This window comes from Mesoplodon bidens, assembly GCF_964165515.1.
Source record: "Mesoplodon bidens genome assembly, chromosome: 7".
Lineage (NCBI taxonomy): Eukaryota > Metazoa > Chordata > Mammalia > Artiodactyla > Ziphiidae > Mesoplodon > Mesoplodon bidens.
Window position 1 is genome coordinate 52,477,494 of NC_138164.1, and position 27,055 is coordinate 52,504,548.

The following is a 27,055-nucleotide window of genomic DNA, read 5'->3' on the forward strand; positions in this document are numbered from 1 at the left end:
TTACCAAAACCTTTTAATTGATTTTTTTATAAATTAGATGGCATTTTCAAAATTTACGTAGAATTGTGTTCATTGAATAGTTGTATTTAGCATAGCAAAAACTTGCCAATTCTAATAGACTTTGCAATGAAATCATGTTGACTGCATTAGCCTGTGTCATGACCTGACTTACTAGCAAGTTTATTCAAAACGATGTTAAGATGTTTCCCCAAAGTTAAACTACATGTAACTATGTATCAACTCTAAAAATTAAAGTGGGACTTAAAAGGGTTTTAGAAGATTCAAACCTGGAGTAAATCTTCAAAAATAAATGTAAAAAAGGAAAAAAATCAAAGCCGCTGAACAGAAAAACCTCATTAACAAGGGCAAATACAATCGTATGGGACCCAGCACTGAGGAACCCCACTGAGGGTTACATTTACATAAACTGCTATACTTCTCAATGTACACAAATGTACATCATGAATGACATGTGAAAGGAATAACCATGGGAAATAGCTGAACTGCAATTATGATAACTCAATAGGATCAATTTTATTTACATGCTGAATGAACGAGTGAAATGAATTCTCTACATCCATAACTTACGTACAATCAGTTATAAGTACAGTATTGCAGCAATTTTGAGCTGCCACCTGCTGGGAGTGGTCTAAGGAAACGTTTTGATGACCTAGAATAATGTTCTTAATACTTCGAAAAAAAGGAAACAAAGTAAAAACACAACTTCATGATTCTTTCTTTACTGGGTTACGGCTGGTTCCAAGCATTTCTTTCTTCTGCTCCTAATTTTGCTGTTTTCCAAGAGTCAACACACGTTGCATTTACTTCCGAATTGTCAATGAGGTAATGTGTGTATCAGTGAAATAAACAGAAATTCATTCATTCATGGCCTTTGCACAGCTTTTATTATTAAGCTATGAGCATCCTGTTTGAGGCTGGCTGGACTAGCGGCTATGTGCACATCTGTCCACAAGAAAAGAAGTTTACTCATTCCCCTTTCCCCTTTTCTAGTAGCAGGTTTTGCTTTTTGTTTTTATTTTTTTGCACATCCCTTTTCACTTTACAGTACATTTGACTATAGTGCACAACATGATTCCAAGTCACAACAGTGGCCCAGTGGGCACTGAGCTTCTGATTGGTGAAGGGCAGTCCAATCAGTGCTGGTATCACTGGGTTACCCCTAACCACGTCCGGCTATAATGGCACACTACACAGTAGCAGTGAACCGTCTAATTAAAAGCAAAATCCCCCAGGGAAAATGCTATGCTAGCAGAGTCAGTCTTGAGTCAGATCTTTATTTGGTGCTCCATCCAGATATATTTTTAGGGCTTTTTCTTTCCGCGGTGAGTACGTTACACGATGTCCCGTCTTCTGGAGTCGACTGCTTTCTTTTTTCATCAGTTCATTTCTTTGCTCCTCTGTCAACTCCATTAATTCTTCTGTCTTATCCCTACGTTTAAAATATAATGACATATTAGACCAGTAGAGCCATCTGTCTCTTTTAATTTATGCTTAAATGCTCTAAAGCTCCTCAGTGAGAAAATGAAATCTGATTATCACCACTGAAGTTAAATAACCTCATATATTAAGATATCCTAGATTTCTAATGTGTTTATTATATTAACATGGCACTCACTTCGATAAATGGCATAGAATAATTTCCATGTTACTATTAGTATAATAATGGCTATCGTTTATTGAACATCTATTTATAACAGGCACTAGGCCAGTTTTTTAAAATGCAATACTTCCTAATTCTCATAAAATCTTGCAAGGTTGACATCATTGTTGCCATTTTACAGATGAGGACCTAGGTAAATAACAATGCTAAATCTGAACACATATCTGCCAGCCTCCAATGACTATTCTTTTCCCTCTATATCTGTAACGTCTAATCCGGTAGCCACTAGCCATGCGTGCCTATTGAGATATGTCTGCTCCAAATTGACATGGGAGGCAAGTATAATAAATACACAATATTTTGGAGACTTACTATATGAAAAATAATGTAAAATACCTTGTAAATGATTTTTATATTGTTTACATGTTGTAATGATAATATTTTGGATGTACTGGGTTAGAAATACTTTATTAAAATAGTTTCACTGTTCTACTTTTTAAAATGTGGCTACTAGAAATTTCAGAATGTAATAAATGGTTTGCACTGGTCAGGGCTGCTCTGTATCGTAACAATTGTAAAGCTATTTATGAAAAACAAGATGCACAACAAAAATGTGGTACCACTAGAAATAACCAAAACACTGTGAGTGTTACCTATAAAATATGACTGCACCATCATCACAGATATAAAGAGGCCAGACATTCAGGGTAGAAACTTTAGGATTCCAGTCCAAATCCTGATGAATATCAAGGACAGAAATATCACAGGGAAAAGTTCCTCTACCCTAAGGAGAAAAGAATGAATGAATAAATGACACCATTAGCCATGTTTATTGAGCCCTAGTACCCAGATTTAAACATTCTCAGGGCCTTACCTTGGCAAATTCAATATCTTCTAAAGGAATTCCACTGATTTCACAAAGCTGTAAAAGGAAACATTTTACATGAGTTCATCTAAAAAGTAAATTTGCTGAGAAGTTATTTTCCTTTAACCTCATAAGCACAGACATAGCTTGATTTTTTGTTCAAAGAAGTAACATGTTTGATATAAAATTTTTTTAAAAAGCAGGAAGTGGAATTCTCTCCTCTGTCCACCTGCAAACACCATGTCTCAGAAATATCAATTTAGTATATTCCTTCCAGACCTTTCCTATGCATATATAAACTACATATACACATTTATAAATATATTTCATAAATACAGTTTTATATATCTATATAATAACTTTATATAGTCTCCATATAAGAATAGGATACCGAGTAACCTCATTCTCTTCAATAGTTGAAAAATATACCATTTTATTTCCTACTGATGGACACTGAGCGTGTTTTTAGGTTTTCCCAGTTACAATGCTATAATATGTATCTCCATAAATATCTCTTCGCATATTTCTGCAAACATTTCTTAGATGTAGAATTGCACATCTGAAATGTTGATAAACAATGCCAAGCTGAACCCTGAAAAAAAGTAACAATTTAACCACTTATCAAAGGTGTATGATATTGTGTCTTCCCCAAACCATGATGACTCTAGGTATTTTTTTATATTCTAAATCTTCACCAATTTAAGAGGTAAAAAGTGCTGTTATTATTTTAACTTGTATTTCTTCTTCTATGAATTCCCTATTCATATTCTTTGCTTGTTTTAAAATTAGATTGTCCAGATTATTAATTTGTAGCTCCTTTTAAATTTGGACATCATGTTTCACATATGTTTTGAATATTTTTCCATTGTTTTTTAGTTTTGTTTATGGGTTGCTTTAAAAAAAATTTTTTGGCAGTGGGGGTGTACTGTGCAGAAGATTTAAACTTTTATGTTTTCTATCTTTTCTTTTTTGGCTTTTGGTATTATACTTACAGATATTTTTCCCTCTCTGGGATTATAAAAATATTCTCAGTATTTTCACCTAGAACATTTATCATTTTACTATATTTTAAAATATAAATTTAACTTATTTAGAATTTATTTTTGTGTTTGGTGTGAAATATGTAAATAAATTTTTCCCCAAACTGCCAACTGTCCTAGTACCACTTATGAATAATTCACCCTTTCTCCAGAGATCCTTAGAATTCCCACCTTTAAAATGCAAAATGCAGAAGAGATCTTCATCTGGGTTCTCTACCTGATTCTACCTCATTTGGGTTTTAAGCATATACAGCAATTTACTCTAGTGCCTCTAACTAATCCTAACTATTTAAGGCAAAGTTGGTCCAAGTAACAGAAAGTGGTGGTTCACTTCTGGATGGCCAGAAGCCAAGGTAATTTTTCAAAGCATCAGCAGCCCTAAGAAACAAGAGTAGTGTGGCACAAGGTGTGACAGATTCAAAGAAAGAGAGGTTGCTGCGTCAGTGTCTGGCACTCACTTCCTAGGGTGTCTCTTATGCACCACAGAGAAAAATGTATGTTAGTTCATTTTCTTTAAAATGAACTTACCTTCTCTCGCAACTCATCAACACTACTGCTTTCCAACACAACCTCCTGGAAGGGATCCAGCTTCATCTCTGAAGGCCTCCACCGTCTTGACAAAACTGCAAGTTGTGACATGGATTTCATCTTCTCTGCCCCTAATATGCAAGATTAGGCCATCATTCTATTTACTCTAATGATTCATAATTTGCCTTTTCTTGTACTGCCTGACTAAACAAAAAGATTTACTTCAAGTGTTATTCTTAAAAAGTGGGCATGGGGACCTCCCTGGTGGTCCAGCGGTTGAGACTCTGTACTCCCAAAGAAGGGGGCCCGGGTTCAATCCCTCGTCAGGGAACTAGATCCCACATTCCGCAAGTAAAGATCCCACACGCCGCAACTAAGACTCAGCGCAGCCAAATAAATAAATATATATAAAAAAGAAAAAGTGGGTATAAAAGAAACCAATTATCCCAAGGAGTTTTTGAGAATAAAATATTTATTCTCTTCCCCCAAGTCTCAGAAGATAATCACTAACCCCTGCAAGCTCTCCTTCCACCAGTACTCCTAACTCCACTCCCTCGTGACTCCTGCTGGACACTGCTCTACCAATTACTCTCTTCTTTGCATCTATGATCTTTGTTCCTCTGTTGGCTTCTACCCCACAATCTAAAATCATAATCAAATAGCTTTCAGTTTATCTTCTTTTTTCACTCAAGCTATCATTAATCCTTCTCTTTTCATTTACTCCCAAACTTACTGATTCTTCAAAACCCAGCTCAACTGTCACCTTTCTCTTTGAGGTACACAAGAGCCAACTGTACTGATTTGGTCCTTAACACCTATCATTTTGGAATTTCAGGTTTGTAGTTCTGGCTCTCCCATACACTGTGCATCTGGGGGACAATCACTGGTCTTTATTCATTTTTGTAGCACCAAGGATCAGCAATGTCTGGCAAATTACAGGTCAATAACTGTTTCTTAGATTTAATCACATGACATATCTTACTCAAGTATTTCGATGTTAAAATATATACTGAAATGATACTGATGTAAGGACCTACTATCCAGAGACATGTTCTGGCTAATCCATCTCTGCTAAAATATATTCCCTCCTAACAAGGGTGATGTCTATGCCCTTCATCTCTTCTTGGCCTACCCAGACACAGCGATTACTCTCTCAGGCCCCAGATACTCAGGGAAGGAATTACAATCTGGAGCACTTGGCTACAAATCATAGTAGATGGCGTCCTGGTTATTCCTTGTCTCCCCAGTTAACTTGTCACTTAATCAGAATTCAAACACTGAAATTTAAACCAAATTAGACCTGAAATAGCCTGAAATAGGTGAGGTGTTAGTATTATTGAACCCTCTGAAAGCTATCATAATCTTACATAAAAATATCCAGAACTTACGATATTTTAATTTCTATGGAAAAAGGAAAATCAAAAACTTTCTAAGCAACAGCAAAGTCGCAAAAGAATATAGAACTAGTTGTTTCCCTTGATATCTCCCAAAAGCCAGCTTTTCCCCCACTAACTCTTCCAAAAAACATTAGATTAAAAGTACCAATGTTGATAATTAAAACCAGGAGGTGTGACAAACAGAACTGCTCTTCTAGGTCACTGTTATGGGTTGAATCATGTCCCCCACCAAAAGACATGTTGAAGTCCTGAACTTCAGTACCTCAGAATGTGACCTTATTTGGAAATAGGGTCGTTACAATGGTAATCAAGTTAAAATGAGGTCATTAAAGTGGGTACTAATCCAATATGACTAGGGTCCTTATAATATGGGAAATCAGGACACAGATAGGAAAGCCCACACGGAGAACATGATGTGAAGATGAAGGTAGAGATCAGGAGGATGCATCTATAGGCCAAGGAACACCAAAGACTGCCAACAAACCACCAGAAGATAGGAGAGAGGCATGGAGCAAATTCTCCCTCACACAGCCCACAGAAGGAACCAACCCTGACAACGCCTTGATCTCAGACTTCTAGCCTCCGAAACTGTGAGAAAGTAAATTTCTGTTGTTTAAGCCACCCAGTTTGTAGTACTTTGTACCAGCCTAGAAAACTAATATTGTCACTGTTCTCAAAATCTCTGAAAAATTATTAATACCACAGCCTCAAAACAAGTCACAATGAAGAAAGACACTAAATGACAAACATGGCTAAGAAACTTTTACTTTCTGTAAAAGGTACTAAAAATACAACTTTGAAATTGCAACTTCCCTGAAAGGAAGAATTCATATTCTTAAAATTAGAGAAAAGAAGAAATATTTAAAAGGCAAATGGTGCCCAGAGAAGAGACAGAAGAAACTCATTATTTGAAAAAATGATAACTTTGATTATTTCTAGAGAATTCCTGATATTTCTCCACAAGAATATTGATAATACCATCAAGAACTTCGAGGAAAACCTCCCAGTTGCTGGAAATATTAATATCTTCTTCATAAATATGATAATCCAAGAAGACAGTGCCAGGATTCTTCCATGTTTTTTTCCTTAGACGAAACCTACAAATGTGATAAGACATTTTAAACTATTATACTTTGAAATTCTTAACTTGAAAAAAATGACATGAATCTGACACACCAAAGAAAAATGAACTGTGTTCAAACACAAAAGTCAAATGGTTATTCATTAAAATTTTGGGAAAATATAATGAAAAGCTCTCAAGACATCAAATTTAGTATCCTACAGAGGAAGTTCAAACAAATGCTAATACTTTTGCTTAGTTCTATTAATCTGCAGTACTAAAATTCTGAATGGTACAGGAATTTAAAATTCTTCTAGTTTTAGAAAATAATACCAATCCATATCAATTGACCACACTGTCTTTCTTCAAATTGCTGATGACACTGTAATTTTACTTTACCTGTCAATACTGAGCTCTAAACCACATTGCTCCCTGAGCTGAGGAATTAGCTCCTCTTTTGATTGCCGTACAGTCATTCCTTTAGCAAACACAGCATCTAGCAGAAACTTGCACGGCTAGGAATATAAACATAAACAATTAGACCCTGAATTACACATTAAAATAAGGATCAACAAGACGTTTTATTTGCACTTTATAGTGTGACAATTACTGGACTGGGTTTAGGAGTCTATCTTCCTAGGTTTAAATCTTGGCTCCACTACTTACTAACTCTGCTATCTTGAGCAAGCTTACTTAACATTTCTGTGCCTCAGTTTTCTCATCTGTAAACCGGAGCCAGTGTCTTCCTCACAGAGTCATTGTGGAGATTAAATATGATAATACATTCATATTTCTCTTCTTGTAATACAATGACCATAATTTTGAAAGTAAAAAGAATCACCTTTATAGAGTAAAATGAGAGAAATGAATACTAATTCTCCAAATAAATTCACTGACTGTCTCAAAAGAGATACAGTATTCACAAACCCCAAATTCAGAAGAAAGATGTAAGTCAAAATGAATGTAATGGATCACATATAAGAGATATGACTGATGTCTAATAAAGTATTTGTTGAACAAATGAAGGCATTTTATGAAAACATTATCCCCTTATTTGCTGTTTTTCACATTTGTCTAGGTCTTCACTGAGATGTTATAAATGTCTTAAAAATAGTGTCTTTGCCTTATTCTTCTGGGTATTCACCACACTCTTATATATCACAGGAACTAAGATATTTTATTACTCCCCGAAAAACATAGCTGGTTTAGATCCTTAATCCACCATTTACAAGTTATATGACCTTGGGCAAGTTACTTCTCTGTGCCTCGGTTTCTTAATCTATAAAACGGGAATAATAGTACTTTTATAATAGAGTTAATTGATGAAGATTAGAAGGGTTAATATTTGTAAGCACTTACAGCACAAAGAGACACTATATATAATGCTAGTTAAATACTAAAAATGATTCTCTGAACACAAAAAGTAGTTAACTGTCATCCTTCTATAGCATTATACAATCATTCCCAGAAGCACAAACAAACCCCCTTTTAAAAGCAGAAAATGTTTGCCCCTCCAGCATTTGTAGCAATACTTTAGATCAGGGGGATGACAAAAATGGCCTGACGGCCACGTTCATCTGGTGCCTGTTTTTGTAAGTGAAATTTTATTGGAACATAGCCACCACCATTGGCTTATGTATTGTCTGTGTCTGCTTCTGTACTACATTGGCAGAACTGAGTAGTTGCAACAGAGGCAGTATGGCCTGTACAACTGAAATATTTCCTAAAAAAAGTTTGCCATCCCCTTCTATAGAGAGATAAAAAGAAATGTCTAGTAATCAAATCTGTGCACTGTATGTTTTTAATAACTATCAAAAGTTACCTTACATTGCTTGTAAGTATATTACTTACCTCTTGTTCATTGACTAGAAGCTGGTACACTTTAACTCTGTATTCTCCTTTTTTAAGTGCTCTCCCCAGTCTAATTGTAATCTACAAATTAAAAACAGTTTTTTTTTAGATGTATGGTCTCAGTAGAATAAACTACCCATTTTCATCTCAACTGTTTAGTATTTTTCTCCCAATTCTCTAGATTCTGGGCTGTTTGAAAACAGGTGTATCTTTTACCTCCGATTCCCCAGTGCCTAGAATACTAACTGGCACACAGTTAACATTTAACAAATGTTTGTTAGATGAATGGAGAAAACAACAACAAAAAAGCCAAATAACCACTAAACCTCAGGGACAAATTATCCTTTTAGGGTATCCATTTCACCTTACTTGGAAGTAGTACAAGATGGTCTCAAATCTATCATTTAAAACAGACTCTAATTATTCAGAATTATTTTAATCAACCTTATTGTCATCTGAAAATGATGAAAGTGTCTCATTCAGCCGGACGCTCTCAAACTCTTGATTGCTGGCGTACACGCGAAAGACCTTGAAGTGAGAGGACAAAACTCCAACAAAGGGCTCTAAATGTTGTTTGAAAGCAGCCAGAGTAATTCTTTTATCAACATGCACCATCAACCCTAAGCACACACACACAAAAAAGACAGAAAAAAAAAGTAAAAGAAACCTCTTAGAGTATAAATAAAGCAGATCATATACTTTTTATTATACTGTAAACAGGAAAAAGTACCTTTTCAGTTATTTGACTTTTAGCTAATATACTACATTGAATGGACAAAGACGTGGACACTGAGCATATGCTAGGGATAATCTGACAGCTTTAAATGTTCTGAGATATTTAAGTGCTTATTTGCTTATTTATTTTGGCTGCTGAATTAAAAACCAAACTTATAGGAACTCTCTTCAAATACATACATTTCTAGATCTACACAGCAGTAGTGTGGGCTCTGGCTGGGTCCCACCCCTACCTCTTCTGCTTCCTTACTAGCTGTGAGACACAGAGCAAGCCACCAGCCTCCGTACCTGCATTTTGTCATTTGAAAAATGGAGCTAATAACAGTACCTACCTCATAGTATCTCACTGTAAATTCAATGAGATAATGTTTATAAAATAGTTTCATATATATATATATATATATATATATATATATATATATATATATAAATCGCCTCAAAAATTGTTAGTAAATCTAGTTCTGGGATTTCTACTGGAGAAAAATGTCAAGACTAGCATATGAAGATGTCTGTTTTATCATGTGGTTGGTTGGACTGTAACAGGAATAATATCTAAATGGATCAGAAACTCCCACCTCCTCCAAGCTTCAGTTTAAGCTCTGTTGGCATTATAATAGTATTATCTTTGATGGGCTTTATTTTTTTCTAAGGCTTATTATTTTAATCTTTTGTCCTTTATTTTATAAGCCACTAATGAGGATACTTCTGGAATATATTTCTATTTACTCTGGTCTTCATATTCTAGTAAAGAGCAAAAACTTCACTCATTTATCTTTCTCTTGTAACAAAGCAGTACAGAATGTAAGAGCTGCCATGCAGCCTCAGGCCCATGGTCTCTTTGCAGCCCTAAGGCTCTCTCTAGGGCAGACCTCAGTTTTCTGTGAAATTTACATGAAAGGTTAAGGATAAAACCCTAAAACACTCCTGATTTCCATTCTCAGGTCATCTCAACTCAGGCTGATGAATTTTTCTAAATGGATTTTTCAAATAATGTCTATTTACTATTTTCCTGGTTACAAAATACTGGTTCACTAGAGAAAATGTGACAAGTATGAATTAGCAGAAAACATAGACAAGGTGATGAACTTTATTTACTGTATATATCTTTTGAGGCAGCATTTCTTTTAATTTGTTTAAAATGTCAGTTTCTAAGCTTTAGGGAATGCCCCTAAATGTTAAAATCTAGCTTTTGGCGTACAAGACTCTATTATCCAGAGAGGGACTACATTTCTTGAGAGAAGGGTGTAATGAAAAAATTTCTTGATTAGAAATGAGAAGCCCATGGCTGGATTTCAGTTTTGCCACTTCAGTCTGATAAATGGCTGTAGGTAGGTCATCCAATCTTTTTGAGCCTCCGTTTCCTCATAGCATTATTACGCCAGTCTCATTGATTGTTGTTCGACAAATATTACTCAAATAAAAGCTATCACTGCCATTTTGGTTTCTCTCATAACTCCTAGTAATGTTGCATCATAGGAAGACATGAACGTTTGTTGGTTATTGATATAGTCCAATATGGTGATTGGGACCAAGTGTTCTAGAGTTACATTGCCTGGCTGGAATGAAGTCCTGGTTCCTCCTCACATATTAGATTTGTGACTTTGACCTAAGTTCTCTGTACTTCAATTACCTCTATTATTAAATGAAGGTAACAGTATTTATTTCTCATAATGTGTTTTTGGGTCAATACATGTAAAATGCTTAACGTAGCACTGACAAAGTGTTAGCTTAATTGATGAGCTATAATTATTTTGTAGTTTTACAGAATACCATCATATCATTTTTCCTATCTACCCCTTCATACAGAAAAGTTCAGTCTCTTCACAGTGCAACCTCAAAATAGCCTCAAAGGCTTTTCTTCTTTCTTTTCTTTTATGTATTTCTTGAAAGAGGTGGTAGCCAAAATTGTACAAAGAAATTTCAGAGCAAATACACTACCATTTTTATTACTTTGGCCTTCCTGTTCATACCCCAGTGCTTGAAGACTACAACTAGGTCACACTGGGACAGTATTTTCAAAGACAAGTTCTATACTCCCTGAAACAATTCCTGGATTATAATGAATCACTTAAAGACCATCATTTTAAATGCTGTTTGGTAATTATCTAAATGAGTTGTCTACACGGTGCATGGTATACCACTCTTCAGATATCAAATTCTTTGTTTACCTATTCTACCTTGCCATTTCATCACTCTGAAGAACTTGTATTATTACGTATCATCCATGTTTCCCAGGCACCTACTTTCAGATCCCCGCGGAACTGTGACGAAGCAGTCTTACTAGAGACTCCTGAAACACTTGGCTGCTGGCTGTCATCCCCACTCCCTTTTCCCTAAGCCAGTTTTTTAAACATGAAAAGGCATTTTCCAGGGTTTTCACTTTTACTTTTCAAACAAACCTTCTGTATGGCTCTGAAAGCCTAAATAATTTGTAGAAAATGGTTTCTCTTCATCACGTTTTTTTTTTAAGTTTCTTTGGAGGAAGCTTCAGGCAAGATATAAACTAGAAATTCTGAATTATATAATTTCAGAAGGATGGAAGAGATACGTCAGTTTGGGCATTTGGACAAACAACAACAAAAACATATCAACATTGGTGAGATTTAAAATAATAAAAGAATTCATAAAATATCAGACTAAAACCAGCCAGAGAATTAGCAGGACAAGCAGGTTCAAGATACAAAATCTTGAATGATACTATTTCAATGAATGCTAGTAAATTAGCCCACAATGGATTTCTAAAAAGGTTAAAATGGCCAGCAATCTCCTTTGCAAAGATTTCATTAAGCATTCTAAGATGGAAATGGGACCCTTCAGACTATGATTCTAAATATTCCCACTGAATCCTTCCTACTGTTGAAACTCTCATGCAGTCTGATTTTCAGCACATCTTTCAAAAACAAACTCCTTGAAAGAAGTTTCTAACCTTTTTCCAAAGAGAAGCTACTTTTAATTTCTGCAATGCCCTTGAAGGGCTGAGGATGGTAAGAAAGCAGAGTAGGTACTAGCTATTTTTCCTGTACTATGACGTGAGGTAAGTAAGTAACAGCGGTAGCAGTGGGGAGGTGGAGGAATGAGTACTAGGCTTACAACCAGAATACCTGAATCTGATCCCAGCAGTGTGACCAACTAACTGTGTGAGCTCAGGCAAATTATTTAACTTGTTTGAGCCAGTTTCTTCATCAGTGAAAAGTGTCTAACAATATCAATTTCACACAGCTGTTGAGAACTAAATGAGATAACATGCTAATAAGAGTTATAAGAAAAAAAGTCCATAGAAATTTAAATAAAACATTACTATAATAGAGCTTCTCTATCTCCATTTTAACTCATTAATCCACATTTTCGCACTTGAGTTTCTGCAAGATATAGGTATAGATGTCAAATAATTACATTGTTATTTGGACCTAATTAATTAAAAACACAAATTTATGTATTTTTACTACTGATTTCATGATTTCTGCCACTTCCCTTTAAAAGATCTAATTTTGAGACTACAAGTATCATAGCATTTAACTAATACAGTGGTTGTTTGTGCACCTTCTCTCCACAAGATGAAGCATAAGGCTGCATCTTAGTCATCATTACTTCTGACAAATACATATCGCCTGGCACCTGGCATGTATTCAGGAAATAATAATTGTGTGGGTGTATAAATGGATTGATGAAGAGTGGGACTCTCTTCCAAAAGTAATAGGAGCAAATGCATTCAGTTAGAAGCCTTAACCTCTAGTAATGGTTCCACTATTTACTAGATATGTATGTATTTTGGGGAAAGTCATTCACCCTCTACGAGTTTCAGTTTTCTTATCAGTCAAATGAGGATATCATTGTTTGCTTTATTAATTTCAGAAAAGCTTCAAGTGAGAACAAAAAAGTGTTTTGAAAACTAAAATATAAAAATATAAGGGGTAATATTAATATTTGCCTTTCAGACTAATGCAAAGTATTTAGGTTTTCAGCTATTTCCCTTTTATACTTGAAGAAAGATTTTGTATCTTGAACCTGCTTGTCCTGCTAATTCTCTGGCTGGTTTTAGTCTGATATTTTATGTATTCTTTTTTTTTTTTTTTGTGGTACGCGGGCCTCTCACTGTTGTGGCCCCTCCCGTTGCGGAGCACAGGCTCCGGACGCACAGGCTCAGCAGCCATGGCTCACGGGCCCAGCCGCTCCGCGGCATGTGGGATCTTCCCAGACTGGGGCACGAACCCGTGTCCCCTGCATTGGCAGGCGGACTCTCAACCACTGCGCCACCAGGGAAGCCTTATGTATTCTTTTATTATTTTAAATCTCACCAATGTTGATATGTTTTTGTTGTTGTTTGTCCAAATGCCCAAACTGACAGATCTCTTCCATCCTTCTGAGATTATATAATTCAGAATTTCTAGTTTATATCTTGCCTAAAGCTTCCTTCAAAGAAACTTAAAAAAACAAACAAACAAAAGGCGGCCCTTTCTTTTCTCTGACTTTTCCGGTTGTGTATTTTTTAGGGGGTGCAGGAAGGGTGCAGTTTGGATTAGGTGATGGAGGAAAGGGAAGGAATGCACAAATTAAAAATTTTTCTAGGCAATGAATATAAAATTTTCTAAAGTGTCTGGCCTTTTTGGGGTATATTATTTACTATTTAAACTAATTCTTTTTTTTTTTTTTTTTTTACTTAGTACTGTTATCATACTTCTTTCCTTTTAAAAAAATTCTTAATTCTTTTCCTTCTTTCCTTTTTTTTAAGATCATCTCACAAAAGTTCTGACATCATTACCATCACAGGCCTAATGCACAGGTCTAAAGACACCGTTTACTGTAACTGCATCAAAACTGAAAGCAAAGGAGAGAGAGGATAATCTTATAACCCAGGAAGCTACAGGTAATCTTAGGACAAAGCATCTCTTAGCTGATTCTTAACTAAAAATTTAAATAAACTGATAAAAAAAATTAAGGCTGTTTCAAGGAGCCTTTTTCTTTTTAAGTACATACATTTATGTCTTTCCCCAGAACTTTCATCTGCAGCATAGGGTTCTGCTTTGAAATACATGTACTGTATTTCTCCCCTGCTCTTGCCACTCTCATCATATTCACTGTCCGTTCCGGAGTCTTCTTCTGCTGTATCCCACATCTCCTTTTTCCCTTCATTCGCTTTAGTTCTTCTACTACTCGTGATGCTATGAGAGTCAAGTCCATTAGCCAAAGGGATTTGAGCATTATCTGCATTGCACAAAGTATCACTGCTATGACTTGAGCTAAGAATGTCACTGTCCACTGAACTTGTACTCCTGTCATTATTCACATCTGAATCTGATCGTTCTTCAGACTGAAAATTTTCGGGATCGGAAGTCTGAATATGCTGTTCAAGTTCTCTATTATCCACTGAGGCCGAAGAGTCCCTCTCATTGAGAGGTGATTCAATGTTTTCAAAGTCACTTGTCTCAGTACTTTTGCTGCTGTCCCCATTATCTCCCTCCTGCTGCTGTTGCAGTGACAAGCTTTTGAGTTTTTCAGTGCTTTCTTCTAGAATAGCTTCCACAGACTTCAGACCCCCTGCAGGTCCTTTGACTCTTTCACAGTCATCATCCACATTACCAGAGTCACCCCCAGCTTTCTGGTATGCTGTCCTTTTGGAATAAGATCCTGGAGATTGTTCAGGTAACAAAACAAATAATCTGATTGTATTTGCATGCCGATCCAGGAGTTTCCATAAATGAGAGTCTGTAAAGGCCATCTGGTAATCCAAAGTCTCAGAACTTTCAACGAACACCTGAACAGTAAGTCAAAGAGTTATACTACATCATTAATTCTTATAATGACATTCTCATTCATTATAAGAATAATATCGCATCAATATAAGACAGTGCACAATAAATTATAAAATTTGAGATGATAATGTTTCTAAAGGACACGCCCATTGTTTTGGAGACTAAATAAAATATTATGTTCATATGTCTTTGTAATTAGCCATAAAACTGCTAAACAAATATCTTGTTCATCGGAAAATGTATGAAAACATCTTGGGAATGCAACACCAAAATCCAGGTTATATAAAAAATTTAATGGACAAATGACTTGATTCTAGAGCAAATTAATTGCAAGGAAACAAACATGTAAGGAAATCTTTAGATTAAAATAAACTTGAGAGATATTATGGACTTTATTTAGATCCTGATTTGAACAAACAAATCTTATTGAAAAAAAATTTTTTTAAGATAATCAGGGAAATTTGAATATTGACTAGGTATTGGTTGATATTAAGGCATTTCTATTAATTTTTTAGGTGTAATAATGTAATTGTGGTTATGTTTTTAAAAAGAGTTCTCATCTTTTAGAAATATAAATTCATATTGCTTGTAGATGAAATGATATGATGCTGGGAATGTTTTTCAAATAATCTGGGGGAAGTAGTTAGTTAAATATACATGAAAAAGACTTGATAATTATAGAAGCTGGGTGATAAGTACATAAGGGTTCATTACACTATTCATGCACTTCTGCAAATGTTTGAAAATTTCCACAATAAATTAAAAAAATGAAATGCATATACATACATCAGGCAATTATGAGTAGTATTTTGAATTTTGCATAAAAAGATTATTATTCAATAAATGTTATAAATCAGGACTATCAGCTAACCATTTAAAGAAAAAAATAAAGTTAGATCCCTCCCACTCCTTACCCTAAAACAGTATTAGGGTGGATTAGCGATTTTAATGTTACACACAAACGCCACACAGAAGTACTGGAAGAAACCAGGGGTGAATAAAAATTACACATCAGAATTAATAAAACAATACTAAAAAAAAAAAAAAAACAAAGAGGCTAAATATGATAAAAGACCAAACTGCCCTAAGATGAATGAGACTGGAAATGGTGATAAATAAAAAAGACGGCAAATGAGGAATATTTGATACAATTTATCCAGAGTAAACCAAAGGCATTAGGAATAAAAACACAGGAAAAATGATAAATGATGGAACACATAATGATATCAAGAGATAAAACAAAGAGATCAACATGAACTTTCTCTTTTCTTACAGAGATAAATGAGTAGGAAAAGGGAATAATGTGGGGTGAATCCAAGATAATAATTTTCTCCACACTAGGCATGCTTCAGACTTTCACCATGAAGTACTGCTTTATGGGAGAAGCTCAAGAATGAACAAAATTCAGAGAACATAATCATTGTGACCAGAACTAGTCATGAAGGCTCCACCAAAGAAGGGGGACTAATCTGGGGCTTGAAACAAAATGTAGGAAGAGGGGGAAACACTCCAGGAGGGGCAGTGCATGAACAAGACAAAGAGGAGACCCAGCAAGACTGACTGAGAAGACAGAGAAGCAAGATGTGACCTGACTATAAAGGAAGGTAATTATTGGGAGGATGTGAGAATCCAAAAAGTAAATTTCAGACAGATGGTGAATGGCAGCATAGAAAATAGTCATGAAAAAATAAAAGACATACCTTGTTACTTCTAAAAAACCCTTCAGCTTTCAGGGTTTTACTGGGCACAGTGAGAAGACGCAAATCATTGTAGCAGCGTTCCAGCACTATTCTCATTGTTTCAGCAGGTAAACAGATGGCCTATAATGAAAGTAATTTAATTTAAAAGTGCTCTTTCAAGAATAATTCTGCTTGATTTGGAAATATGGGAAAATGAGACATTGATGAGTTCTTCTTAAAAATAGCAGAAAGAAAATTAAGCGAAAAATAATCTTAGTAGAGGTTTACAAATTTTTAAAGAATCTATGGGAAAAATTATTAGTTCCATCCATTAATTATGATGTAAATTAGGAAAACAGAGTATCACTTATAAATGTATGCTCTGAAACTATTTTAAAAGTAACAATTTTTCACTAAAAGTTCTATTTCTCCCAAACTCATGAAGTAAATGAGGTGATTTGATTCCAAAGAAACTGAGTAACTGACTTTGAGAACTGATGTCAAACCAACACCTGTTTAACTTCTTGACTTTTGATGAGTTCTTCTGTATTCTGTGAATAGTTGTTAGTACTTTTACTAAGTCAATTTTCTTCTGTGTAAAATGAGATTAAATTAGTAGGTAAATTTTAAAGTTTTCTAAAATTCCATGTCCTTAATTTTTGGTGTTATTTTGTAAATTTCTCATGAAATGAGCAGATAAAAATAATTTACATTTTATAAAACATGATTTGTTTTACAGCTAATGATAACTAATTCTTAGGCAACCTCATTATACTTTAAACACTATATTTCTTGGCATCCTGTTTTCTGACTGTCTTTATTCTTAAGACATATTTTTCCCCAACAAAATTATGAGCTTATTCAGGGAAGGAAATCCATGTGTTTCTTTTGTACTACCTCAGTGCTCATATTCTAGATTAAACTGTAATACAGAGCAGTTACACTAATGCTGTCTTTTTATGAGTAATTTAATCATAAACTATGACTTCACAGTATGATTTGTTTCCTCCAATTATTACTTTGGCAAATTGTTGGAAGTCATTTTTTTTTAAACAGAAAAATAATTAAAAACTAACTTCTATATAACACTTTACAATTTCTTTCCCACAAAAAGAGCATTTGTTTTGTTCAAGTTCACAACAGCCCTGTTAAAATAGGCATTAAAAAACCCCAGATGAGATAAAAGACAATACTACCATAAAATGAATGAATGGAAACTGGAAGTTCCTTGACTTGCGATTTCTGAACAATTTCCACCACACCAAGGGAATCTTAACCTGGGGTTAATTTTGCCTATGTTTGTGTACTCAATGTTCTATAGCATACAAGACCGCTGAAAGGATAATAACCATTTCTCTGGAGTGGAATAGTTTTTTTGTCTAAGGAAATCTGAATGTTTCATTATCATATTTTTCCAGTTCAAAAATTCTGAATGAGCCTATGCTATTTACCACTAACTCACATAATGTGGCTAATATTTGATTCATCACCTTTCTCTTCTACTTCTATTCATCTATCACTGTCTTTCTGGTTACCCAAGTGTGAAACTCCTCAGGTCTTCTGTGCTCCTGCCTTGCTCCAATGTTTACCAATCACAAGTGCTGCCAATTATATTTATACATTCACTCTTACAATAGCCACTTCTTTCATTTCTGGTCATAACGCCTTCACCTGAATTATTTCAACAACCTCCTCATCTATGTTCCTGAGTCCTCCCTCAGCCCACTGGGAACACTAGTTTAGTGTTGCCAGAATTACCACGCTATAGCAGAGCTCTCATCATACCACTGCTGTACTTAGAAAAACAACCAACCAACCAACCTACTTCCTACTGTTTACATTAAACAGGGCCCAAACTTTTGAGTTTACATTTAAAAACCCCCCATGAGATAAAGTGAACTTGTTTTCCAGGCACGTACTTTACAATGATCCAGCCAAGCACACATATCATTGCTATGTGCACTTGCTTCACACTCCTTACCTCCACACTTAGGTCAATCTGTTTCTTCCATATACAGCATCGTTCTCTCCTAACCACAGTTGTCTCCTAGCTATAAATATTGGCTCCTTGAGGCAAATATTGGTTCCTACATCTTGTAACTATCACATAGTGCTTTGTACACAGCAGGTACTTAAAAATATTCATTGACCAATTTTAAAACTTACCTTTGAAATAAGCTGTTTGAACTCTGTAACTGTTTGATTTAAGTAAGCTCGAACAGTGATAGGAGCAGCTACAGATTCTGCCTTTAGATCAACAACATGAACCTTCACCATCACTTCTGTCCCATTGGAAAAACATAAAAACCCAATTGGAGGTTATTTTTTAAAAGGTATTTCACATGAGCAATGCATTCATTCTAAATGTGTTTCTAATAGATGGCAAAGAAAATATTTTTCTAATTATCAAGATGGTAGATGTATATGTTATACATGTTAAAATTTTCACAATTTACCACATTACAAACATATATAAAGAAATAAAAAATGAAGCTAATAAAAAAGTTCTTACAGATCTCTTTAAAAAATGACAAGTCAAAATGCGACTTTTAAAAATAAGTGCTTTGTTTCCTTATAAAACATTAGCACCACTGTCAAATTTATCAAGCATATTACAAATACGTACCCAAAGTTCCAAAATACAGACCAAAACCACAACACTAAATAAACGTAAATAACTAGAGAATGCACAACAAATGCTAAAGGAGACATAGCAACCCTACTTGCTTTTGACAACCTTCATTAAACAATTCAAGACCTTGTTCATAATCAAAGACTTCTTCTCCTCAAAATAATATTCTCTATATCTTTGGAAATTTCAGCAGAAAACCTTTTGGATTACATGTTTGTTTTCTGACTTAAATTCTTCATGTTACAAGTTATTAATTAATTAATTAATTAATTTATTTATTTATTTTTTTGGCTGCATTGGGTCTTTGCTGCTGCTCGCGGGCTTTTCTGTAGTTGTGGCGAGTGGGGACTACTCTTTGTTGCTGTGCATGGGCTTCTCGTTGCAGTGGCTTCTCTTGTTGTGGAGTATGGGCTCTAGGCGTGCAGGCTTCGGTAGTTGCAGCATGTGGGCTCAGTACTTGTGACTTGCGGGCTCTAGAGCACAGGTTCAGTAGTTGTGGCACATGGGCTTAGTTGCTCCATGGCACATGGGATCTTCCTGCACCAGGGATCAAACCTGTGTCCCCTGCATTGGCAGGCAGATTCTTAACCACTGTGCCACCAGGGAAGTCCCCATGTTAAAATTTAAAGCCACCTTCTCCTCTCCTATTTTCAGGAGATCATTATACAACTTAACTTTTAGTCACCAGAAAAATAAATGATCTTCAAACACCGGATTTAGTAGATAGTTATTCTCCAGCTTAACTGTTTTAATCTCTTATATGTAGTATACGTCAATACTCCATTTTCCCCCAAATGTTGCTAATCTAAATCTGAATAAATATTCTGCTAAAGTCTTGATTATTAATGAATAAAGGAGATTACTTTATAAGGTTTACAATCCACAATGACATTTAGAATTCTTTTTAAAAAGTGGGTTTTTTGCTGACCCATGTTATATTTTTATCATAATTTTTACAGTCTAGTTCAAAAATAATCTGCAGGGACTTCCCTGGTGGCACAGAGGTTAAGAATCCACCTGCCACTTCAGGGGACATGGGTTCGATCCCTAGTCCAGGAAGATCCCACATGCCGCAGAGCAACTAAGCCTGTGCGCCACAACTGAGCCTGCGCTCTAGAGCCCACAAGCCACAACTACTGAGCCCGCGTGCCACAACTACTGAAGCTCACATACCTAGAGCCTGTGCTCTGCAACAAGGGAAGCCACTGCAATGAGAAGCCTATGCACCGAAATGAAGGGTAGCCCCCACTTGCCGCAACTAGAGAAAGCCTGCGCGTAGCAACGAAGACCCAACACAGGCAAAAACAACAACAACAACAAAAAAGTCTGCAAGAAAATGCTCCAAAGGGACTCTTTACAGAGAGAGCGGAGTCTGACTAAAGGAGCTCTTGAAAGAATACCACACTTAATCTACTTTGGAAAGAAGAGCCTTCATAAAAAGGGAGGTGTATAAGATCCCCAGAAGAACAGAATTTGAGTTATGAAACCATAACCATAATAAGGTCCTCAAGGAGACCCTGAAAAAGAGACTCTACTTCTGAGACTTTATGGGAATATACCAGGGTCTTCTCTATAAAAAGAGAGAGGTAGAGGTAGAGGTAGAGGCTGGGGCAGGCACAGAGGTAGGGAGGGAGGACGATTTAGTACTGGAGAAGAAAAATCCCACTGAAGACTATAAGCCAGAAGTTTTGTTGTTTGTTTCTTAAATTTTGTGTATAGCTTTTTGGGAAGTAATCTAGAACTTAATTCCAGGTTTGTTGCTGACTACTTCCCAACCTATCAGAATTATTCTACATTTTAAGAACATGTAAAAAATTTAAAAATAATTTCTACAAACAAAAAACTTTCTTATGAAAATTTTAAGTCCTTTACAACTCAGAATACCATGAAATTCCTTACCTCCGGGTTTGTAAGACTGGAAAACCTGATCGGGTCTTCTTGTCTCCAACAGCAGATCAAACATGTATGTTGACTTGACTCCACCTAGTAAAAGTCCCATTGGCGTATCTTCTTCTCCTTCATATGATCGTTCAAGATAATCATGAAACTCATCATATTTAACAAGACGACAGCAATCCATAGGTATTACCTCTTCTAAATCCATCATCTAAAAGAATATAACACCCGAGGAAAAAGAAAAAAATATATATAGTATTGATATTTTAGTCTGATGTGTAACTGTACTAACAATAGGTCCTAACAAACAATAAAATCCATATATTTATGATTTGCATCAAAGCTCAAAGGCATGACTTAAAGGGTATTTTAAAATAACCATAGTTCATTATCCCTCAAATTATCCGACCTATGCACTAACATATTTTAAAGACTTTTTTGTTTTTACAAAAGTTAACATTCTAAACTTTAGATGTACTCAAAATTAATGCACTGTAAGCTATTGCTTTATAACCACTAAGCTGGAAACATGAGGGGAAAACAACCAACTAGAACATGCATCTTTTGTTATCTTAATCCATTTTGGAGAAAAACTGGTAATTAATGTATCTAGTAATGATCTCCCTAAGCACAGGAGGATAGCATGCCTTGTAGAGCCACCACAAAGGTCATAGCTTCTATGTCTTCCAAGTGCTACCAGACTCCTCTCTGAACCATCCCCTTCAATCTTAGCCTCCGGAACACCAACAAATTGGGCACAGGAATTTCTATCAAAAATTTTCCCTCTAGTACATGTCACTAGTAGATGGCATACCCTGGATGCAACATCACTTTAAGTGGGAGCTGAACCTCCTGGAGAAACATAGTAGGATTGCTTAGAAGTATTCAATACTCATCTGAGGTTTGTGATTACAACTTTAAAGAAAGCGTTGCTGTAAGCCTTGGTATGTCCCCATTGCCCTCTACTCCTCCATCCCTCACTTCCCACAAATGGAGCTTTATTTTTCTTACATAAGATTGATTTATTTCTCTTTTCTATTTCACTCTTTACATTTGTGAACTTAAACTTTCTATTTTTTAAGACCAGATTTTTTCTTCCTACATTAAAAACTGATGGAATATGAACTACCCTTAGTGCTATCACTGATTGACCTTACTGTGTAAAACTGTTTAAAGACATTTTCTCCATTTTAGTTTAATTTGGTTTCACTATTGTTTTGCTTGCAGTCCACCATTATGTTTAAAGGATTTTTACTTTAATCAGGTGAACCCAGAGCCATTCATTTTATTATTTGTTCATTCAATTATTCATTCACATACCCATCCAATTTTGACTCTCCTGTTTACCAGGCAAAAGTAGTGGAAATGCAACTGTGAACAAAACCAGAACACTCTTCACCCTTGTAGGTGCTTACGGTTTAGTGAGGGACATTAATTAATTAAAATAGTCACACAAATGTAAATTTTCAGTACTGATAAAGTTCTATGAAAGACCAGGTACACAATACAAGTTCTCAAACTGTGTGTGTCTAAAAACCACTTGAGGTACCTGTTTAAAATGCATAATCCTAGGTGCCAAAACATAAGTTCAGATTCATTTGCAGGAATTTGTTTTTTAATAGGAATGTGACTCTGGTGTAGGTTGTGCTGGATCACACTTTGAGAAACAATGCCAGCTATCTTGTGAATTATTTTTACTTCTTTCATTGGTTCTACATATAATTATAAATGAAATGACGTAGTATGCAATTTTTTCTTTAGGTAATGACTGTTTAACTTTAGTCAAATGATGTTAATGTTTACATGGAAAGGGCAAAAAATTTTGTCAAGTATAACAGATGACATTTAGAATAATCTGGTAAAAGAATGCTTCTTTTTCTATTTGCCTTTCAAAACCCACTTATAAATTTGCATTATTCTTAGAATAAAATGCAAACTTCTATTCTTACACAGCCTTTAATTTCATTTTATGTGCCTCTATTCTCATTCAAGATGATCTAAACACAATGCACCTTTTTTCAGCTTCTTGATCATATACTTCCTCACCTCAGTTTTTACACATGCTGTTACCTCTACTTAAAATACTCTTCCCCAACTTCTTGCACAGCTGTCTCCTCATGGTTTAAGTCTCAGATTAAATAACCTTAATATACTACTGAATTACTTTATAGCATCTAATAAGATATTTGCAAACTGTGGTGTTTAAATATTTTTTGTCTGTTTTTTTCCCCAGTGGGATTGTAAACTCCAAGAAGGCAGTGAGCCTGTTTTGCTCACTCTGGTACCTCTAACACCTCATGTGGTCTTGTTCACTCAAGTTCTCTAATGCATCATATAGTAGACACTCAATAAATATCTGCTAAATGCATATAAAGAATAAATAAATATTTTTGTTTCTAATTCTATTTCTGAGTTTTAGAAAGCTTTAACTGGCTTTCGGAGTGAGAAAGTTCTCAAAAGCAATGGACCACATTCCAGAGAAGAGGTGTAAACTATACTCTTTAAGAGACATAGGATTTAAGTGGGCTATCAAAGCTACTGCAAGTGCTTATATTACTACTGACTATAATAAAAACTTGGGAAAATGTTAATACTGTTATGTAAAATATCAATAATTAAATGCCAACAGTGCAATTAAACATACCTTATAAGCCATTTCTACTGCTTCCTTTAATGTCTTATCCTTATGAACCTCCAATTTATTTTCCATCATCACTTGTTTCACAGGATGCAAACAGAATAATTTTATCTAGAAAATGTAAATGTAAAATATCATCATTAACTCAACAGGTCATAAATCAAACTTACTTCTTTTGTAGACAGTATTTTTTCCTAATAGTCAAAAATATTATAATTAAAAAAAACATAATTGGGATCATTCTCCCTGTCTATTTATCTCACTTAATAATTGATACTGTCTCATGTTATAAAAAAATTCAAAAGCATTAATTTTAACAACTGTATGCTTCTTTTTTTTGTTTCTTTTTTTTTTTTGCGGTATGCGGGCCTCTCACTGTTGTGGCCTCTCTCGTTGCAGAGCACAGGCTCCGGACGCACAGGCTCAGCGGCCATGGCTCATGGGCCCAGCCGCTCCGCGGCATGTGGGATCTTCCCAGACCAAGGCACGAACCCGTGTCCCCTGCATCGGCAGGCGGACTCTCAACCACTGTGCCACCAGGGAAGCCCCTGTATGTTTCTTTATAAGCATGTATCATAATTTATGTAATCACTCTCCTACTGATATATATTCAAGTTGTTTCTAATTTTTCCCTAATTTGGAAAATACTGTGGAGAATGTCCTTGTGGTCAAAATTTTTACCGCATCTGTCATTAACTCATGAGGTAATATTTTCTTGAGAGAATTATATAAAAGAATATGAATTTGCTTAAGGCTCTTGATAAATCCTACTCAAATTCTAGGCAGAAAGATTTTATCAATTTATACTTGTAGCAGAATGTTACAATGTTCGCCTCACTGTAACCTCACCAGCACTGAGCATTATCACTATGTTATTGGTTTTTTTTTTAAAAAATAAATTTATTTATTTTTGGCTGCATTGGGTCTTCGCTGCTGCATGCAGGCTTCTCACTGCGGTGGCCTCTCCCTCTGCAGAGCACGGGCCCTAGGCACGCGGGTCCCAGCAGCTGTGGCACATGGGCTCAGCAGTTGTGGCTCACCAGCTCCAGAGCACAGGCGCAGCAGCTGTGGCTCATGGGCCCAGCTGCTCCGTGGCATGTGGGATGTTCCCGGACCAGGGATCGAACCCGTGTCCCCTGCATTGGCAGGCGGACCCCCAACCACTGCGCCACCAGGGAAGCCCATGTTACTGGTTTTTTATGCATAAAATGAAATCACTTTACCTCAGTAATATAGTTGGTTATACCGTTTAATGATCACGATGGCATAACTATCTACAGAATCAACCCAATGAGTCAGTGATGAGAACTGCAGTTAAGCAAAGTTCAATAGCACTTTTTAATTAAAAGTAAAATTAGGAAATCTAACCTTGCATGTATTGCGCTCAATTTCTCGTTGCCTCTTTTCTTGTTCTTCCAATTCTCTCTCTCTCTGCACCAAATTTTTAATATGTTCTGGATATTCATCTACTTCTAGAAATTCTATTAATAGTAAAAACAGGGTAAAACAGTGCCACTGAGATTGAGCTTCCTTTATTTAATTTTGTTCTACTATGTTCCCAGAGTATACACTTCTACTGTAGCTGTTATCAAAATATATCTCAACTACATCAATCTTTCAACTTGGAACATGAGCTTCTTCCAGACACGGGTGAAGAGGTAGTTGATAATGACACATGGTTAGGTCTCAAAAAAGCCATATCTTTATCTGTATACCTCGTGGCTCCAGACAACTCTGGTATGTAAATTAAGATTTTTAGAATGAAAAAGCCTCCCTTAAACTTGAAAATAAAAGCACTTCTGATTTCAAATAGTGCTATCACCATCAAACTGTGTAACCCTGGGCAAGTTTACTTCTCCAGACCTTGGTTTCTTCAGCTTATTAACAGCACCTTACCACACAGAGTTATTAGCTGAGATATAAGGAAATGTAATAAATACTGTTGATGCTCTACTACTACAAATGGTATTCATTTGTTTATTATTATTCACTAATATGATTATCTTTCCTTTGTTCTCAAAGTAGTCTTTTAGCTGCCTTCTAATCAAAGAACTTTACATGTAACTCAAAGTATTCGAAGTGACAGTATGAGACTATAACACGGCTTAATAAAGCCAATGATTGTTAGGCATTAAACAGGGAGAACAATTTATATTTAAAAAAAATCATGCCCCTGTGGAAGGTAAAAATCCACTGTTTACAGAAATGAGCTCTAATTTAAAAAATATTCCGTATCATACATACAGTGCCCCCTGGTGCTTCATCACAAAACTAGAGTTGTGGGGAGCAGATAAAAGAAAGTTGAGTTACTGTACTACATGAAATATCTGGAATGCTGGGTGTCACAGAGGATACACAAACTATAAACCTGGCTCTTCCTCCGGGTAGCTATGACCTTGGACAAATTACTCTTTAGGGTATAGCTTCATTATGTGTAAAGTAAGAATTAATACTTCTACTCTGAAATCCCTGTTCTGAAATGACTTATTATAATTTCCTTTTTTCTTTCCTATAATTACACAGTAAATTATTGAACAGCCTCTATATGACAGACCCTGTATTATATCATTGGTGAAAAGATAGATAAGTCCTAAGCCTTGTACCAACTGAATTCACAATCTGATGAGAGTTCACGAAAATGTAAACAAAAACATTAGACTGCTTAAAATAGATTTACTCATAGTAGTTTCTAAACAAAGGAAATATACTGAAATCAAAGACAATGATTATATTAATTGTGAAAAGAATATGAGCAAACACATCACCTGTGTATATATCGTATGTACACACACACACACTTTATACACCTATGTGCAAATACTGTCTCTGTCACGATCAGAGTTACCAAGAAAACACAGGAACTGTAACTTTTTAAAGTAGCAGTTACAAAAGGAAAAAAGAAAGGCAAATCCACATGCTTTGTATGCAGGATTATTTTTAGGATTCCTAATAAAATTAAAATCTAATAAAGGATTCATACTCGACTCATAAAACTTTACTTGCTTTTTAAGCAAATAAGCAAAGATGTTTAACTCTAGTATGATACTAAATGCTTAAAATTTTATCTCATTTAATTTTTTATAATAATCCTATAAAATACTATAATTATTCCCATTTTACATGTATGGAAAGTAAGACTTACAAAAGTTAAATAACTTGTTCTGGGACATGCAGATGGTGAGTTATGGCTGCTACACAGATCTGGAGACTATCATCACTGCACCAAACTACATATAATACAATCTTACTGCAAATAAATATCCAACGTACGCAATGCAGAGTAAGTTTTGTCTCTTAGTGTATTAAAAAATAGTGCAACTTTTTCCCAAGTGCTTTTACCAGTTGGTATTATCTCATAACAGT

General features: G+C 35.4%; 1 protein-coding gene across 2 annotated transcripts in view; it reads right to left on the minus strand.

Annotated features, from left to right (window-relative positions):
- Window positions 1-509: 509 nt before the first annotated feature.
- Window positions 510-27,055, minus strand: part of USP47 (ubiquitin specific peptidase 47) — a 123,661-nt gene continuing 97,115 nt past the window's right edge. For both annotated transcript variants that reach the window (XM_081239976.1, XM_081239975.1), the window contains 14 exons: window positions 25,061-25,173; window positions 23,699-23,803; window positions 21,058-21,265; window positions 18,693-18,808; window positions 16,548-16,667; window positions 14,072-14,849; window positions 8,807-8,982; window positions 8,363-8,443; window positions 6,911-7,026; window positions 6,430-6,548; window positions 4,055-4,185; window positions 2,496-2,543; window positions 2,275-2,405; window positions 510-1,450 (listed from right to left, as the gene is read on the minus strand). In XM_081239976.1, the coding sequence (XP_081096102.1) occupies window positions 1,276-1,450; window positions 2,275-2,405; window positions 2,496-2,543; window positions 4,055-4,185; window positions 6,430-6,548; window positions 6,911-7,026; window positions 8,363-8,443; window positions 8,807-8,982; window positions 14,072-14,849; window positions 16,548-16,667; window positions 18,693-18,808; window positions 21,058-21,265; window positions 23,699-23,803; window positions 25,061-25,173 (2,417 nt within the window). In that variant the 3' untranslated portion in view covers window positions 510-1,275. The remainder of the gene's footprint in view (window positions 1,451-2,274; window positions 2,406-2,495; window positions 2,544-4,054; window positions 4,186-6,429; window positions 6,549-6,910; window positions 7,027-8,362; window positions 8,444-8,806; window positions 8,983-14,071; window positions 14,850-16,547; window positions 16,668-18,692; window positions 18,809-21,057; window positions 21,266-23,698; window positions 23,804-25,060; window positions 25,174-27,055) is intronic.